Source organism: Acanthisitta chloris, unplaced genomic scaffold, assembly GCF_000695815.1.
Source record: "Acanthisitta chloris isolate BGI_N310 unplaced genomic scaffold, ASM69581v1 scaffold20355, whole genome shotgun sequence".
Classification (NCBI taxonomy): Eukaryota; Metazoa; Chordata; class Aves; order Passeriformes; family Acanthisittidae; genus Acanthisitta; species Acanthisitta chloris.
In genome coordinates this window covers 18,059-36,959 of record NW_008674501.1, presented here as the reverse complement: position 1 = coordinate 36,959, position 18,901 = coordinate 18,059, and the positions used below count along the sequence as shown (strand labels likewise).

General features: G+C 41.1%; 1 protein-coding gene across 2 annotated transcripts in view; it reads right to left on the bottom strand.

Moving 5' to 3' along the window:
• Positions 1-1,973: 1,973 nt before the first annotated feature.
• EZR (ezrin) overlaps positions 1,974-18,901 on the bottom strand; it is a 17,899-nt gene continuing 971 nt past the window's right edge. Inside the window, exons 2-12 of one of the 2 annotated variants that reach the window (XM_009075372.1) lie at positions 15,048-15,143; positions 14,245-14,519; positions 13,551-13,634; positions 12,770-12,916; positions 9,268-9,364; positions 5,935-6,098; positions 4,877-5,007; positions 4,057-4,217; positions 3,687-3,779; positions 2,526-2,774; positions 1,974-2,187 (exon numbers count right to left, since the gene is read on the bottom strand). In XM_009075372.1, the coding sequence (XP_009073620.1) occupies positions 2,023-2,187; positions 2,526-2,774; positions 3,687-3,779; positions 4,057-4,217; positions 4,877-5,007; positions 5,935-6,098; positions 9,268-9,364; positions 12,770-12,916; positions 13,551-13,634; positions 14,245-14,519; positions 15,048-15,143 (1,662 nt within the window). In that variant the 3' untranslated portion in view covers positions 1,974-2,022. The remainder of the gene's footprint in view (positions 2,188-2,525; positions 2,775-3,686; positions 3,780-4,056; positions 4,218-4,876; positions 5,008-5,934; positions 6,099-9,267; positions 9,365-12,769; positions 12,917-13,550; positions 13,635-14,244; positions 14,520-15,047; positions 15,144-18,901) is intronic. The other variant, XM_009075373.1, reaches the window with a different exon arrangement.

Below are 18,901 nucleotides of genomic sequence, written 5' to 3'. Positions count from 1 at the left end.
AATTTAATCAGTTAGGAATACTTCTTAGAGAGAACAACTGTTACTGCAAGAAAAGTTCATTGCTTTCACTCTGATGTTGATGTTTTATACACAGAATTGAAAACTAGCTTATCTTTATCTGCTTGCTGCAAATGGGTGATGCTAATCCCTCTGTTTCAGAATTGTCTACAGTGCTGTTACTATTTCAAGTGATCCTAAAAATCTTTGGCCTATGGCCAAACCACACACACTCAAATGTGTGCTGTATCACAGTGCTTAGAAAGTTAAATGCGTGGGACACCAGCTAATAAAGTAAGTGTGGTTGTAATAAGTTCCTTCTTATCAGCTGCCACTGTAACAAGTCTGATCCATATGGCATACAGCACAGGACAAGAGTTTAGCTAAGTTTATCATTTATTCATGTGGACTGGTGGAAATGCAAGCTTAGGGCTGAACTACTGTGTCAGTTTGCTTTGCATCAGATGTAGCATTACAGTCAGCAGAAACTTCATATATACAACAAACAGTGCTGCTGGGTTAATAGTTTTAGTTGCTACTGCAAGTATTCCCCTTCCTTTCCAGGTCAGTGTGGCTTTTTAAGTCTTAAATCCTTAAGACACAGGGACTCATAGGCTAAGCTCAGAAACTGAAAGAGCAGTAGCCCACCTTACACAAACACACCCCGCACGAGAAACACTTGACTCTATTGTCCTTTGTTACTTTGCAGATCTTTTATTTAGATGTTTGCTGCTGCAAATAAAAAAAACCCACACAAGATTCAACTCAAGTATAAAGCAGCATAGATGTTGTAAATGGAAGAGAAGAGGTGACAACATACTGTATCTCACTTTCTAACAGATTTTCAAGGAAAGGGGGAGATTGGGGAAGGAATGGTCACAGAAATATTCTCTGCTAGAGAGAATCTAACTGTGATATAAACAAGCAGTCCCTTCATCTTTGGAGTCTGAAACTTTAAATCAAACATTTAAAAAAAAATTAGAAAATTTGTTAGAAAAATAGGTGCAGTAAAATTGTATATAGTGGATCATGTGTACATATAACAGTTTTCATTAAGTAAAAAAATGATCTTTACAAATAATGCTTTATAGTAAATAATCAGCTGCACTGTAACAGGCTACAGTGTTGTTTATGCTTTTTTACAGATGCAAGTTTTATTAAATCTGAAAAGTAACAAAATATACAGAGGAAAACTATTTCCCTTAAACTAGTAATGCAATCCATATATTGCATGTTTTATATATATATAAATACTACTCTATAACTGATCAACAATGAAGCTGGAATGCAAACACAGTGGTGTATTAGATTCCAACAGAGTACTTGCTACTTCTTACATGAAGAGGGTATCAGTGTCCCTGTGCCATACTTCTGAGCCATCACTGCAGAATTTTTCCAGTTGAGAACAGCAACCAGAAAAAGCCTAATTTCTACACAAATTAGTCCTGAGGTGTTGTCAGTTCTTTTGGGGGAGGAGAAAGAAGGAGGGAGAATGGTGGGCATCAAGACCAAGTCAAAAACAGGGTGTACAAGCACACGTGCACATATATGCAAACATACATACAGGTGCTTGCAAATCCTGAGTTTTAAAACCTGTCTTCTCAACTGTTGACTTTAGACTGTAAATAAAAATATGGCACAAAATTCACCCACAGATGTTTATTTTTTTAGACCAAGCTGAATCCAGCACCTGCACAGGACCCATCTTCAACTGGAAGCATGGCCTGTTAAAATTTGTCTTGCTGAAAGAGAGATGTGACATAAGGCCTTTTGGCACAAAGCAAAGGCATGAGCAAGTTACCAGGACCAGTGGTACGATAAAATTTTAACTATACCAAATTTCACAGAAGGTACAGAATAAAAAGGGAGATTCAAACACCTCTGGGTTTAGAGAACATTTGTTAAGTGTCATACAGTGACCCCTTCTCAAAACCCCAAAACACAACAGAAAAAAAACCCCAAAAATAAGAACGCAGCATTAAGATCTGCCTTTCCCACAGTCCTGCTTTCTTCTTATGACCATCATTACATTGCCTCAAACTCATCAATTCTCTGCTTGGTGTTGCCTTGCCGGATCTGCCGCAGCGTCTTGTACTTGTCGCGTCCCTGTCGCATGTTCTCTGAGTGGATAATATCGTTTTGGGTCCTCTTGTTATCATCTCTAGCCTGGGCCAGTTCATCTGTCAGTGCCTGCAATATAAAGAACATTAAATACAGGCTGTACGCAGGAAGCTTTCAGCTCACGACAGCAGTGTTCTTTGGTGAGAGCTGACAGTTGTTAGGTAATTGGACAGAGCAGTGACATGGATATGACATGCTTTCCATAAACACCAGGGATCACTTAAGCAATCTCAAAGCTTGAGTAATAAGAGTAATATTTATAGAACTTGTATTTATTTCAAACTGCCTAAAGGAACTGTAAATGAAGAGAAACTATCATGCTTTGTGTGTTTAACCAAGTGGTTAAATGACCTGCTTTCCAGGAAAGATTGCTTCAGTTACTCTGCTTCCTCCAAGCATTGTCTTACCCTCAGTTGCCTCTGTAGAAGTTCATTCTTCTCTGCTTCAGTAATGCGTTTCTCCTCATTGCGGTCATTCCTGATCCCCTCACTGGAGAGCTCTGCACTGAAGGCAGAGTACTCAGATCCTTCGTGCAAGTTATCATAGACATGGTAGTTCACTGGCTCATACACAGGTGGTGGGGGTGGAGGTGGAGCAGTCATTACCAGGTGTAGCTCCTCCTTTGTCTTTACCAGATCCTCCTGGGCTTCCCTGGCCTTTGCAGAAAGAGTGAAAAATATTTTAACTGCATTTCTTGCTTTAAGCCAGCTTAACAAACACTTTAATACTCATCCTCCCATTTTTTTCCAATCTACTACAAAAAGCAAGGAAGAGGAAACCAAATCTCTGCAGCTGACAGTACTCTGCTACAATCTTATGCAAAACATCCACTGTGTAATGGGCAGGATATCTTAAAAAAAATCTTCTTCCAATAAAACAGCCTGGGAAAAACAGTTCTGTGGGAAGCTCCAGTTATCTTCATCTGAAGAGCTGTAGGCTAAAGAGGCATGGGTTCCACAGAGCAAGAACTTAAATTCCAAAGTTGGCATTTTTAGTACAATTATGCAGTAGGCATCACCTTTTTGCTGCTTCACTGGTCCTGCCCTCCCATGCAGTCCACAGCATTAGTGTGGGGGCACTGGGAACACCAGGCACTCTGAGCCTTGTGTGGTTTGTCTTTGGTTTTAGTGCGTCACATTATTAAAATCTCCCAACCCAGGGTACCAAGAAGCCACTGATAACAGCACATGCTCCTCAAAACTGATACCTGCAGTGTGTGTGGCTGCATTTGCAGCAGCATCTCTTGACCAATGTAATGCTTTCAGACTTGGATTACATGCATCATTTACTCATGTGCCCCTTTTCCTCCATGGCTCCAAGATGATCATCACTTTTTAGGTTTTATTACAGGCTTCCATTTTGAATTTGACTGAAGGTTTGTTGGAAGAAAGGCATTTTGCAAGCATATTGCACATTCATCATAAGTTTGCCCTTCTTCACTGCTGTACAGATGTTTGCCTCCACAAACATTGGTACAGATGCATAAAGAAGTCACACCAAGCTAAGCACCACAGTATGCTCTGCTTATCTGTAGAACATCAGAGCAGCTTTGTCAAGCTGATACTCACTCTGATTTGCCACTCTTCAACCTCGCTCTCTTTACGTTTCCTTGCCTCTTCAAGAAGTGCAATCTTGGCTGTATACTCTGCAAGCTCTGTAGCCTGTGGAATAATAAAACTGGAATTATAAGGACTCTTTAAAAAAACAAACTAACAATCCAACAACCAAACAACAAATTTATACTGTTAACTGTAATAAAGACTGAATAGGAAATTAGGAACAAAAGTAGATTGTTCATGCTAGAAACCAGTGCCACAATGATGCTGACATTGTCTATCACTTCACCGCACTGTTTTATCCTGAACAACATAGCTTTGCCTTACTCAAGGGCATAATAACATGTCTGTATATCTCATCCTCAAAGTGACAGGGTCTTACCAGCTGTTCCTGGCTCTTTATCTGGTCCTTAGTTTGTTTCTCCAGCTCTTCCTTGGCCTGCAGAGCAGCCAAACGCTCAGCTTCCAAGCGTTCTGCTTCCTGCTGGGCTCGTCTCCTTTCCTCCTCCAGCTGAATGGCTCTTTGGATCTGATCTGAGAGCTCTGGTAAAAGACAGATCAATGTGGTTAGTCCACAAGCCTGGCCAAAGCTAAGGAACTACAGATGGTCTCTTAGGTAACTGCAGAATTTCAATATTCCCTTCACTGTACACCTCAAAGTAATTATTTGTATAATGTATCAAGTAACTGAATTCAGTAGTCAGATGCACATTCTAATTAAATCTGCAAGATGTTTGCACTGAAGTCTGTAACACTGGACATGACTCTCCTGCCCTTAACTGACAGTTTGCTGCATGCACCAGATGTTGCTGTCTCAAATCTGCTCCTCTGTGCACTGAAACAGAAGCTTGTTTCACTGGAAAGACTTGTTCACAAAATACTTTTTCTGTGAGGAGTTAAGTAGAAAGTACTTGAGGGCTGAACTCTTGCTCACTGCTGGAAGAGGCTGTGTTATTTAAACCCTCTTGGCAAGAGCTCCTGCCCTTCAGTTCCCAAATACAATCTACAGATTTTATGCTACTTTCATACTTTAGATAATCTGAGCAGCATGTGCACATGTGTGCATTTATCCATATAGGCAGATATTAGTAAGCCTTGCCAAGAGATCCCAGTGTCACCAGATTTAGGCAAGGCATAGGCAGTGACCCATATAACCCCTCTATGGAGTCATGTGGTCTGGTCAGCCAGGACAAATACTTTACCTTTCTCTGCTTTCTGAGTCTTCACTTCATACTCTTGTAGCCTCACCAGCAGCTCCTCCTTCTCCCTCAGCATTTGCTCTTTCTCCCTCTCAATTGTCTCCCTCCTCCTCTTCTCATCTTCTAGTTGTTTCCTGTTAGAAACAGATTTCATACTTGAAGCTCACTTTCAGACCCAAGCTACTGCCAGACAACAAAGCTGGCTGGGCATCTCTCCAGGCAGCTCAATGGGAAGTGACTGCCACAAAACAAGAGCCAGAAGACAGAAATAGGCTCTTCCTTCATGACTTCAGAATTTTTGCTCAGTTTTGGATACACCATTTCTTAAAAGCATTCATATTTTTGTGGGTCACCACAGAAATTAAGAACACCAAATAGCTACTAGATGCAGAGGGGGAAAAAACCCAGGACTTGTACTACACGGCAGAGGAGATTTGACTTTGTTACTTCTGCCATAAGTAAAGTCCAGGAGATGTAAAACCAACATCAGTGAGGGAATGAAGACAAACAATCCACACATACAGGAGAAAAGCAGCATGAGTTCTTGAATCATAAGCAACCTGCAGCTAGTGGTAGAAATCCAGTGGAATTGCTATTCCCTTTTCCGTGCCTGTAAGAGGTCTCTCAGACCCCTCTTCTCTCTGCAGTGTACACATATGCTCCCTGTGAAGGTTTCCCCTTTACTCTCAACCATCCCATGGTCCAACACATAAACCAGGTTCTAACACTCAAGAGTCAGTAGAACCCACTCTAGGTGCACACCACCACACCAGAGCCCACTGTGCCTTTACTTGCACGTCTCCTTGCAGCTCTCAGGACTGCAGACAGCTCAGCAGACCACATGGGTCTGAGCAAGAACAGCAACGCCTCCAGCCCTGCTGCAGGACACCCTGAGTCCCCCTGTAAGCCAGAGCTCTGGGGCCACCCATGCACCTTGTCAGCCTGGGATGGCTCATGGCCTTGCCCTGTTATGGATCACTGACCAGCTGCTTGCTGAGGCATAACCGTTTGGTGGTGTTTATTTCTGCCACCCCATCTTTGCTGCCTGTATTCAAGCTCACCTTTCCAGTTGTTTCTGGTGCTTCTCCTCCCGGGCCTGGGCTTTCATCTGTTGCACCTCAATGGTGTCAGGCTTCCTGCGCCGCATATACAGCTCATGGTTGCCCATGCAGAGCTGCAGGATCCTCTTGTTAATTCTCAGACGAGGGGCATAAAACACAAAGTCCTAGAAGACAGACACCACACAGTTTTTTCCAAGCATGCTTTCTCTTCTCTCAGCTAACAGCAGACAGAACATCTTCCCACTAATTTCACTCTAATCCAGACATGGCCACTTAAACATAGCAGCAGGGACTGCCAATATCATCTGAAGCCAAAACTATTCTTATTCATATTCTCCACTTAAAGTCTACATAGAATTGGTAAGTTACTCATCTAGAAAAAGTATCTTTTAGAGAAAATTAACCATCTCCACTTAAAGGAGACTTTGTGGAACTTGGAAATGTTGCAGAAGATTCTGGGGATGCCAGGTGAACATCTAGGCACTGCACAGACCTCTAGTATTGAGTAATTAGTTTCTCAGTTTGCGTGGGTTTGTGACTGAAAGATAAAGCATGAAACTAAAAATGTATTGTAGACTATTAAAATAACTTTGTAGAATTTCTTGATCTATCTGAATCAATGTTTGCAGCCACATTATGTGGTTTTTTCAGAGAAAAATATAATTATTTTCTTTTCCACAGCATTTCCTAAGCTGACCTAAGCTGTTACAAGAGTGTCAAATGAAAACTACTTTTTTAAACTACCAAACATATGGGTTATTTGGAATATCAGGTTGCAGGCAGTAACAAAACACAAGATAATCTAAAATTTCTGATTCATCAAAAAGGACAGCCCCAAATTTCTTATTATCTGTGTTACAATCAGACTTTCACAGAAACTATAAACCAGACTAGATCTTCTAGAAGAACATCTGCTAATAAAGAGGTATACAGGGCCAAGTTCATTACCTGCCTGATGATATTTCTGAGTTCTGAACTACACATTTACAATGCAGTCTGACCTTACACAGTGAACAAACTCTTATGTCTTTGTGCCTTTTTTGTGTACTATGTGGACAGTGATATGAGCAGTAGTCAAGCTGCCCCTTTACCACCATAAACCGGTACCCATTCCTTAGAATCACTCTCCTATGGATTGCCTCCCTTAGCAAGAGGTGGAACTGGGAAGGGGTACACAGGCTTTACACTTTTGCACGGAAACAGTGATCACGTTTTTAATTGCCTGAGCTCAGAAGCACAACTGTGGCTGTCTCTAGGAAAACCAGAAGTTGCAATAGAAGCAATTAAAAGCTCCCTAAGTGCTATTAAGATGAACATGAATATGCTGACAAAGACTCGTTTTTTCAGTGCATTTCCCTAATGCACATACTGCCTGCACAAGAGGCAGCTGGCACAGTGCTGTGCTCTCCCACTAAATCCTTCCAGAGCCATTCCACGCTCACTTACATGGAAGTAAATACCGAGGGCATGGATGGTGTTTCTATTTGCCATTTAAGGCCATAATCAAGGGACAAAACATTTAAGTAAAAAAAAAACCAAATCCAAAAAAATCCCCCAAAAACAGAACGGGACAAAACATTTAAGTAAAAAAAAAAACAAATCCAAAAAAATCCCCCAAAAACAAAACAAAGAAAAAACAACCCCACAAAACCCCCCCAAAAAAACAAAAAAACCAAAAAAACCAAAAAACCCACAAAAAAACAAAAAAACAAAAAAAACCAAAAAACCCACAAAAAAAACACCCCACCAAAAAAACCACACACAAAAAAAAAAAAAGAGAAAAAATTCTTTCCCCATCCCCAGCCTTCCCCTAGGTCTCACACAACTGGAAGCATTGCACCTCGATAGTCAAAAGATAATTTCCTGAGGATGTTGGAGTATGTGGGCAGACAGGCCTAAAAATTAAAAACCTTATTCTGGACAAGGTACCACAGAACTCTACCCTTTACATTAGTGTCCATTTAAATTAGTGTCCTCCAAATTAAAAGGGAGTTCCCAACCCACATCTTGGGTGGATTGACTATTCTGTTGTAGTTATAATACTTGCCTTTTTAAAATGAGACACAAGCACATGAAAAGACCCAAACAACTTCCTGAACACTCAGACTTAGTGTCCAGATAAAGTCTTCTTTCAGGCACAGCTTTAAAACATACCACCCCACTAAGGGAAAAGGACAATTGACATTGAGGGGAGCGAATGTAATGAAGGTTTTACATCAACACCTTTCTGTATCAGCCTCTTGCAAGTCATTTCAAACTTAGTCTGATTTACTGCTGGAGAGTGGGTGGAAAGCTGTGATCCATATTTTGCAATTAAGTACAACACATACAAGAGGCTCTTCTACTGAGAAAAGCATGCCTGACAGACCAGCTTTCTACCTCTGTGGAGTTTTGTTAGCTGTCACTAACAGAATCAGAGAACTAAGTTCCTCTCCCCCAGGTTGTTATCTGGAAGAAATCCCAGCAGCACACTGCACATTAGTATCCTTTAAATTATTGGGAGGATCTTTTTCTGTTAGAGATATTTAGAAGCCTTTATCCTTCGACAAAGTCAAACTGCTTATTATTTCTCAGGGCTGTACTTAGCCACCAAGGCCAAGTACTGAGGTGGGGGAAGAAAAGAGGAGGTCTTTCCCAAGTATTCCAAGTTTCACAAGACTGACATAGTGACATCCACCTATACCAGTTATTCCACATTACATTCTTGACAGGTCAAAGTAAGTTTCTAATTCCTCAGTAAAATAACTCTGGAAACATACTTACAAGTACTGAAAAGCAACATTCACAGGTAGGTACATTTCAGTTCTCCACAGCAGTAATATCCCTGATATTTACCTTAGCATTCAAGAAAGTCAATGAACACCATGGTCCTTAACTGGCTTTTACTGTGCAGCGTGGAAGTGAGCAGTGAGCATTAAGATGGGAGGCAATATGTATTAATGTGGGTTTGCAGTAACATTTGAATTAATTTTGGGATTTTTTTTTCACATGAAAACCAAAATGTTATCTATCAGCTTCCATGCACTGAAAGGAATGGGTAGAAGACTCATAGAACTAGTGAAAAAACTCAAATTTAAGCATAAAGGTACCTAAGTTTGCTAGAAGAAAAAAGGCTTCCTGCAGTTGGTTTTTTCCATGTTAGATATCACTATAAACCCTATATTTATGCTGCACAGAAAACCAGTCAGCTCTAAATACACTCTAAATACTGAGGCTTGTTTGGCATCTAGAATATCTACAGCTTTTTCCTCTCCAAAGACTACTGTATTTTGTGATGAAACAGTATCAGTTGTTCATAGGCAGTATCCAGGAATCTCTTCTAGATATACTTACTGGTGCTTTCTTGTCAATAGGCTTTATAACAAACTTCTTGTCATTGAAAGAGATGTTTCTGATCTCGCTCCAGGGGAACCCAATCTTTGGAGTTAGTCTGGAAAGAAAAAAAATATTTTTAAGATATGATGCAATAAACATCTTTTTCCCCTCACATTGTTTCTAACACACCGACTTGGTGGGATACAATGCTTCACATAGCCCTCCCAACAGAAAAAACAGTAACTGCATCAGAACCCCACAGGGTGTGTAGGAAAAGAAGCCCAGTCACCTCCCTTACTGAGTCTCTTCTCAGTTTGGTCCGGCCCCTACTGACCTTTGGCTGTGCAGTAGGGATGGTGTCCACTGAAGCCACAGTGAAGCTCAGCTTTACCAAACACCTACTTTAAGCTTGTTTCTTTGAAATCTGGGCCTAAAATCCATAGCATGCAGACTTTGTGCTGTGCTTCCCAGAGACTTCTCATGTATCATGGGAGGCATAAGCTAAAGTAACTCAGCTGCTTCCCACAACTTATGGCACCCAAAGAGAAATCTAACCTGTTATGTTATAGCTAGCCCAGTCACCTCCATTCTGCCTTCACTGCTGAAGTGCTGGACAAGCACAATTGGTAGGAGCAGATTTCTTGTCTTTTGTTTCACAGAATCACAAGATAGATAAGGTTGGAAGGGACCATGGTGAGTCATCTGGTCCAACCTCCCTGCTCAAGCAGGGTCATCCTAAAGCACACGGCACAGGATTGAATCCAGATGGTTCTTGAATATCTCAAGTGGAGGAGATTTCACAACCACCTGTGGGCAACCTGTTCCAGTGCACGGTCACCAGTGCAGTAAAAGAGTTCTTCCTCATGTTCAGGTGGAACTTCCTGTGCATCAGTTTCTGCCTGTTACCTCTTGTCCTAATGCTTGGCACCTCTGAGAAGAGCCTGACTCCATCCTCTTGACACCCTCCCTTCAGGTACTCTCCTCCCCTAGATTACATGCAAGGTTAGTAACAAAGAGCCTTGTTCTTTCCTTCCATACAAACTGCTCTTTCAGCTAATCCCATGAGTCACCAAGCAGAACTTTACCCACTGGTCATGCAATGAGCTGTGCCACGTGGCTCTCCCCTATTGAAAAACACCCCTACAAAGCAAAGGGCAAGATTCAGACTCTCAGCTCTTCCTTGCTGCTGAGGAGTTCAGGTCTGCTGGTTCATTTAAAATTATTTATTTAAGCTTCACTAATCATTTCAGATTTTCCTCTGCCTTAATTTCTCCAAAGTCGTGCACATAAAAAGCATCCAGTTTTTCATGAGGTCAAATGTTTCCAAGCCTTTCCAGTATTTCACACTTACACACCTGCCCAGCTTTGCAGCAAGTTCTAATATTACAACGACTTGTGTATTTGACTGTAATGAAGTCCTTCAATTCCCCCAACCAACCATTTCAATTTTTATGTTTAATATCACATTATTATTCTTTTAATCTCATTTATTAAGGGAGGTTATCTTCTCTAGAGACAGCTGTTAACAATTAAGAATTGTGTCTTACATAAAAGATAATACCAACAAGCAATCTTGTTATTATCTAACCCCTCCAATGCACGTGTCTCTTTCACCATTATTTCTAGCAAATGGTTTGAGGACACAAGTATTTCACATCTAGCACTTAGAGCAATGTCCATCATCACAGTTAACCGCTCAAATTCTGTAAGAGTCCTTTCTATGGAGCTCATTGTTTGACCAAAAAAGCCGACAATTTCGGAGTAATTTCACATGCTGTCAGAGATGGAAAGCTACTACATAGCAAGATTTTGCTGGGTCCAAGCATAGAAAACCTTGCTTCATTTCAATTCAGACATCAAGAATAAAATACATCCTCTTTGGAACGTCCCACTCCCAAACTTTTAACTTAACTGCAAGATTATGCAACTCTGTGTGTGTGTGTAACATTAATTAAGAACTGTAAAGAAAATGATTTGATTAGACTAAGATGAACTAAGGACTCCAGCCTTCATCACATTAGCTTAAGTGTTTCAATCCTAGATAATACAGTATGATGGACAAGTAAAATAATTTACTTATTGGTAAGTTCTATTGCAGATTCTTCTCTTTACTGCAGGGGGAAAAGAAAAGCTTGTGGGACACTGACACTCAACAGTATAGAGGCTCACACACCTATAGCACAGTCTCATTCTTTTCAGGCTGAACTTCAACAACGCAATCTGTTTTTTCACCTTTGTCCCCAGTCCCCAAATTTTGCACACACAGACCAGAGGCGCCACACACATTACTGTTTTTCTAGTCCATATCTGCCGAAAAGACTTAATTACATAGTGGCAAGAGTTGCGGCAGAAATAAGCAGTTTATTCCAGCGCTGCATTTGTTTTGCAAATGCTCTTGATAGCTCTTTACAGTCAATGGCTATACTATGTCTGCTTCTGCAGCTTGAAAAACCTGTTTGTGTGACCATGGTTACATAGCAAGACTAGTCATTCAAGACCGAAGTATTACATGAGCGAAACTACTTTTCTTTCAAGTGACACTCCTTGTTTTCTGGGTGACAGCACACATTAGCATTGCAGAAAAGACTGCCTTTTTCTTTACCATATTAACAGAAGCTCCAGAGAGTTCCAACTGATATTTGGGTTGCATTCAAAGAATTTTGGAGGCAAAGATGTAGAACAGGTGAAATTCCTTCTGTATTACAATGACAGCATTAGTGACAAAAAAATAATATTTGGAATTTGAGGTGGGGAGGAGAAAAAGCAGCCTATACAGCAATGCTCTATCTAAAAAACATCTATTTTAACTCCCCTTCAATCCTACAGTTGTGGAGTATTAGAAGAGACTAGCAGGCTTAGACACAGCTGTTCTCACCTTCCTCTTATGTTTATTTATAGATGTAGTCTATCATTTCCCACCTACTATCCAATTAATAATGACTGCCTTTACCAGAAGGGCTGATTAAAACTATGTGTACCTCAGCAAGACCTCATTTCATTCCTTGTCCACAGTAACTACACACAGGCCAGCTCCTCCCCGGGTTCTGGGTGTTATCCAGCTTTGCTTCTTGTCTACCCCATAATCTGCCTTTTTCAAAACCAGGCAGTTGTACACACAACTGTCATTAACTTTAGGACAGGAATGTCCTTAGATGTCTGAACACTGCAGATATGTTAGCCTGAGTTCTTGTATTGTACCCGCCAATGGCAAACCTGGCAACCTGACTCAAGGAAAAGCTTGATAAACTCCTTAGTTCAGGATTCAGCTCCACAACAGTGCATGATTAAGCAGATGGCATAGTACAACTGACATCCCTCTTTATACAGTAGGTAGCATTAGCAGGTCAGGAAAGTCATGAAAGCAAGGATGATGTGAAAGCCCATTTCCTCGCTTCACCTACTGATCCAAAATTGGAACAAGCAAGTTCTTAACTTTGCCCTGATCCTATAAATGAGAAATGTCTCTTGGCTCCCATACCAGCCCTCTCTGGGAGATCAGAGATGAAAATAAAAGCCTTACTTATCATCCTTTTCATAGATGTTGAGCCCCAAGGCATCAACCCCCAGCCAAAGGTCAGTTCCTTTCTTATTCTTGATTTCAAAGTAGTTTATTCCATACATCTCCAGGTCTTGGGCAATCTTCAGGTATTCCAGCATGGCATTCTCTCTGGTTGAGACAGGAGGGAGAGCAGATGTTGGTTTCTCATTTATCTGGCTATCTCAGAAAGCACAAAGCCCTCAGAAGAAAAGGTAACTTTTCCTAAACCCACATATCAAACACAGGGGTTAAAACTGAACATTCACTATTTGGGATTCACTTCACAAGTTATGATATTACATCTATAAACACAGAGTACTCCCATTTACCAATCCCTAGTATTTACAGAAAGAAAATGAGCAACATTCAGCTCTCCCAGCATTCATCCTTGTCTCACAGTACAACCAGCAGGAAAGGTATAGTATCCAAATTTGCCCCATCTGTCAATGAAAATGATTCAATGACTTAGGTTTGACATACACCTTTACTTCCCACCCCCTCCTCCCCCACTCAGAGTCATCACTCATACAACTGTACATAGCTCCAGGATCTTCAGGAAGCAACACTGTTCTCAGCACCAGTAGAAAATATCCTACTGAGTTTTACCATATGATTCAATACTGAACTAGAATACATACACAAGGAGTTGCCCCACACAAGCAACTCATAGAGTCTATTTCAAAACAATGTTGCAGAACTGCAAGCTTAACATAATCAACAAGCAAGAAAGTAACCAGCTTAAAGACCAAAACAAAACACTTACTTGAGCATGCCACTGTGTTCAGCATGCCACACCTGGATCCGTTCTTCCCACTGCTCTCTGGAGAGTTTATGCTGGTCCATCACCCTACACAAGGAAACAGATATTAGCAAGAATAGATGCTCTGCAGTAACCACTGATGCTGATCTTTGTCAGTCTTACTGAAAAATTACTCTCTGGCAGGACACTTCCTGTAACCAAAAGGAAGACCCTACTCAGCCCAAAGGTGTACTCTGTGAAGCAGAGCAATTCAGAAAGAAAAAAACCCTTCTGCAAAGCCTTTCTGCACACTGACCAGAGACATGAGAGGCATAAACAAAACACTTGCACAAAAGAATCGCATACACACTGCAGGCACCACTGGATTAAAACAAAGCAAAAGTTGGTGCCATTCCTGGAATTAGACATTGCTTGCAGCATCCTCAGGAAGCACAAACAGAAGCCACTGGCTGATAACATACACTGATCCTGCATGGGTATGTAGTCTCAAGATATGATTTCCAAATGTATGCAATTCAATTAAAAAAAAGAATTGGGCTTTCAATGAAGCACTATGTATTTAACTATAATTTATATTTTAAAAACCCCCAAACCAACAAACGCCACCACCACCACCCAACAACAAAAGCCCAACAAGAAAAAACCCATGAACAAAACAAACCCCCAAACCAGAGACTGTATCAACCAACTCCTTCACCTTTGGGGGATGAGACGCTCTGAATTGAGGTATCCAGGCTTGTGCACATCTTTGTTATAATCTCCAAATTTGGCCTGCACAGCATAGGAGCCAAGAAGTACTGCTGTTTCAGGAGGACAGTAGATCTCATCGCTGAGGATCCCTTCCTTCACCTGCAGGAAGAAGAGCTTCTGCGTGATATCCTGGATCAGCTCTTCAGCCACATCCTCTGGGAAGAACTTGGCACGGAATTTGAATTGGAGAGGATTCTCCTTTCTGATTTCTTGAGCAGAAACCTGAGGACAGAGGTGACACTACAACTGAGCAGGGATGCAAACAATAGAAGAGATTGCTTTTACACAGAAAAAAAGTATTTGGGGCATATGACTTAAGAAGCAAGTGACTGGCAACTCATTACTGTCTTTCTGATCAGTGCAGCAACAGATTCTGCAGAAACAGGGCCTAAAACCATCATTACCTGAGATATTCCTCCAGTTATAGAAAGCATAGCTGCTTCTACCCAAATAAGTACAGTATCAAGCTGCTGCTGCACATCTGACAAATGCTTTCTACAACTCACAGAAAGTGAAAGAGCAAACTTCCACTATGCCACACCTCACCTAAACGGCTCCCACAGAGATCACAAAGTTCTCTAAAAACAATCCGGGAGTTATGAAAATTAAGGACAGATCAACAAGCCTGGAGTTATGAAAATTAAGGAATGATCAACAAGAGGTACAAGGTTTATAAAGTTAGAGCCAATAACACATTAGGAATCACGTAAGCTTTAACCTTTGGTCAGCAATTATCTCAAAGTGCGTTACCTTTTTGTCAAGCTTCAGCCACGTCTGGAATCCTTTGTTGTCCACATACTGAAGACCAAAGTACCACACTTCTCGCAAACCTATGGTTTTAACCACCTGCAACAGAAAGGTAAAAAAATATTATTGTAGGTAACATTTCACTTGAAGTCCAGGAATCCTTTCAAGTCCCACATCACCTGTGAAGGGTGCAGGCAACAGCCTAAACGTACTCATCTGGCATCCTTTAATTTTGCCTTGTAGATCAAGATATACAGCTGCCATAGTAGATGACAGCAATAGCATAGGCTAAGATACTTATCCCACCTAGTCCCTAGAAAGCAATTCTGGGGAAACCAGGTGAGACAAACAGCAAGTGATGGGCTACCAACTGCTAGACTGATCCACTGGCAGCAGGTGGGGCTTCTCTTACGTTTATCTACTAGCCCTTCTTAAAATTGTACTTGGTGAAACAGACAAGTTATTTCTCTCACCAAAGCTTATGGTGAAATGGTCTCTAATGATGTCAATACTAACTACAACTAGTTAGAGCAGTACTAACGGCTCAAGTGATCCTGTCTGCCAGTCACCAAAGATTATTTGTCTGGAGGAAGCAACTGAGAGATCCTTTACACAGCTGCTCCAGTAATCTCTCTGGGTAGTTTTGAGAATTAAAACAGGATGCAAGTGTTCTTAGTCAAGGGTATTACTTTTTTTAAGCTCACAAAAAGGCTGGTTTGGAAGGACAAAATACATTGATGGCCCCACATTAGGAAAAGTTTCGTTTTGTATTATGTAAACACTACCCAACTGAAAGATGTAGAAACACCATCCATTGACTAGATGGCACACTTACTAGTGAAAATAGTTCTGTTTGGACGTTCCTTCTCCTCAGTAGAGAAGATAGCCTAACAAGTCCCTGACCACCTCCCTCTCTTGACTGCATGTTCTTACAGCCAAGTAGTTGGGTGCCAGCTCATCTATCTGCAAAGCTGTGCTCTAGATAGAACTGAAATCTGGAAAGACCCACTCTGTACATATCTAGATCACTTCCTTGATCTTATTTCACAGGATATTCAGAGTTGGAAGGGGCACATAAAGATCACTGAATCCAACTCTTTGCAGAGTAGTCCCTCAAAAAGTGACGTAGGCATCACCATAGTGAGCTGAGTTGAGTGGAAAGTAAGAGGTTTTTAAAACGGCTTTGCAAGTTAGGAAGTGTGACAGACTTGAGATTGCGTAGTTATATGTGCTCAACAAGTCTAAGATCTCAACCAAGGATCTGTTTCATCCTCCACATTTACAGTATTGCTGGATATACTCTGACTGGAGAGCAGCCTTGAGAGAAACAATGTTATGTTAGTTAAGACTAAGGAGAGTTTATGTTAACAAAAACCCCAAAAAAAACTCCAACAAAACCCACCAATGCAAGAAAAAGACCCGCAACAACTATGCCCCACAACTTTTGAAAAAGACCTGGGATCTGAAAATACTTCAGCTTTTACTTGACTAAAATTCTCTTTCTCTCTTCCTCCAAAGTGGCTTGTTTCATCACAGAAGAGACAAGTTTTCAGACAGCTAGATGTATTTTTCTGAAGTCTAGCAGAAAAGCAGGGGTATATTGAGTGTGGTACTTCCTGTAGCACAAAAGAGTGCTGCAACTTGGTTAAAATAAAGAGTTGCATAAATCAAGCAGTTATCAGGTCATTATCTCTGAATGTCTCACAACAGAAAAAGCATACTTTTTTCTAAAAATCAACTTAGAGAGCTTGCAGAAGTTATGACCCCTCAAGTTTTTCCCAAAACCCAAAGGCAAGGAAGGAAGAAATATTAAGCTGAAGTTCATGATATGACAGAGTTCCAAGACAAGGAATAAAGAATGTTTTAGCCTGTGTTCTGGGAAATGCTCTGCAAACTTTGTCTGTAGCAAAACAAGAAAGCAATCAAAACCAAGACATTATATTCAAGATGGGAGACACCTCCTCCTGCTCCTCAAATGCACGAAGCAGCAAATCTTAAGCCTGCACGTTCCACCCAGTAATGTGTTCACTTTCAGCAAACGCCAGTGGCACACTCTCCTCCATTTGACTTTCTTTTAACTCATAGTCAGAAAGGCACATGACTACCTGGGAGGTAATTCAGTAACTCAGCTAGCTGCAGAGCCCCCTGTATTAATTCTTGGGACACCTCAGACCTCACTGCAATGTAAACTCTGCACAGATCTGGCTTGAGTGGAGCTGAACTCAAGTCACTGGCTTCCAGTATTTCCTCCTTCCTATGAAGAGGAGCTATAACCCACATTATATGCAGGTTACACTTACGCTAGCAAAGCCTAAAACACAAGGGCACTGCCAGAGTAGTTCTGCTAGCTGACAGCCAGGCCAAGAAATCATCTTGTAGTTTTTAAAAATAACCTGCTTCTTCAACACCCCCACAGTGGTTCTGCAGTTCAAGTTAGGCCACTCCCCATACCTGTGAAAACCTGTTGCCACCATAGGCTTTATCTGACTGCAGCCTCCACCCAAGATAAGGGCCTAGCAAAAGGCTTGCACAGCAGAAGTGAAGAATTTCCAATCACAGGTTTTAAGCCCAAGCCACTGGATGCAAGGAACAAATCTTCATGCAGTGACAGTCTACCCCAGTAGTGCACTAAGTGGAACACCAAGTAATACTCATAAATTCCAAAGTACCTAGTAGACAGCAAGCTAGAAGTATCTTGAACCTGAAACATCCTGCCTTTTTCCATGTTCTCAGGATTTTGAACTTCATGACTGAAGGTCTAGAAAGTGTTTTCTGGTAGAGAGATGACTAACTCTCAACGGAGGCTAACATTAGTTGATATATATGGGGGGGAAGTCCTTGTTGAATACTGGTCATAAGCAACATAGGTTAGACAGTGTAAGTATGCCCTAAGGCATTGCTTTTAAAAACCTGGCTTTTAGTCCTTTGGATTTGTGTACCCTGAGAAGTGAAATTCTTTGTGTTAGATTAACATGAAAGGGGCTGGGGGAAGAAGTTACCTTGATGCAAGTGTGATCAGCAGTAAATGGAATCATAGGATCACAGAATTGCCTGGGCTGGAATTGACCTTAAAGTTCCAACTCCCTGCCATGGACAGGGACATCTTCCACTAGACCAGGTTGCTCACAGCTCCATCCAATCTAGTGTTGAACACTTCCAGAGATGGTGCATCTACAGCTGTTCCAGGGAACCTATTCCAGCACCTCACCACCCTCACAGTGAAGACTTTTTTCCTAGTATCTAATCTAAATCTACTCTTTCAGTTTGAAGCCATTCTCTCTTGTCCTGACACTACATGCCTTTGTTTATCCCACATCAACAGTAATCAAAAGAAATTAAAGTTAGATTTAATGCTAAACACAAGTTGGAGTACTCAATTTCGTACTGTGAAACTCTACAGTGATTAGAATTTGATTTCCCTCTTTTACTCCCTCTTTAAGAGCCGACTAAAAACTGTTTTCCTGTTTTTTGTCCAGGGTTTGTGATTTTGTTGATTTATTTTGGTGGGCTTTTTTCTTTTTGATGGGCTTGGGGGTTATTTGTTTGTTTGGAGGGGTTTGCTGGTTTTTTGGGGGGCTTTTTTGCCTTTTTTTTATTGTTTGGGTTTTTTAAGCACTTCTTACTGTACAATTGTCATAAGGTCTAGCAAGTTCTATTTAACTCACTGAAACAATAAATTGTACAAACAAAACCTTGGAAGAAATGGACATTGTTTAGACAGTCTCCCTACCTGAGTTAAAGCTCAACCACCCTTTGCTATCAAGACTAGCAGGAGACAAGGGGAGAATTGCAAAGGAATTGCAGTAACAGTTTGTAAACAGCTTAAAATACGTGACTGAAGTCTGCACAGATCAATT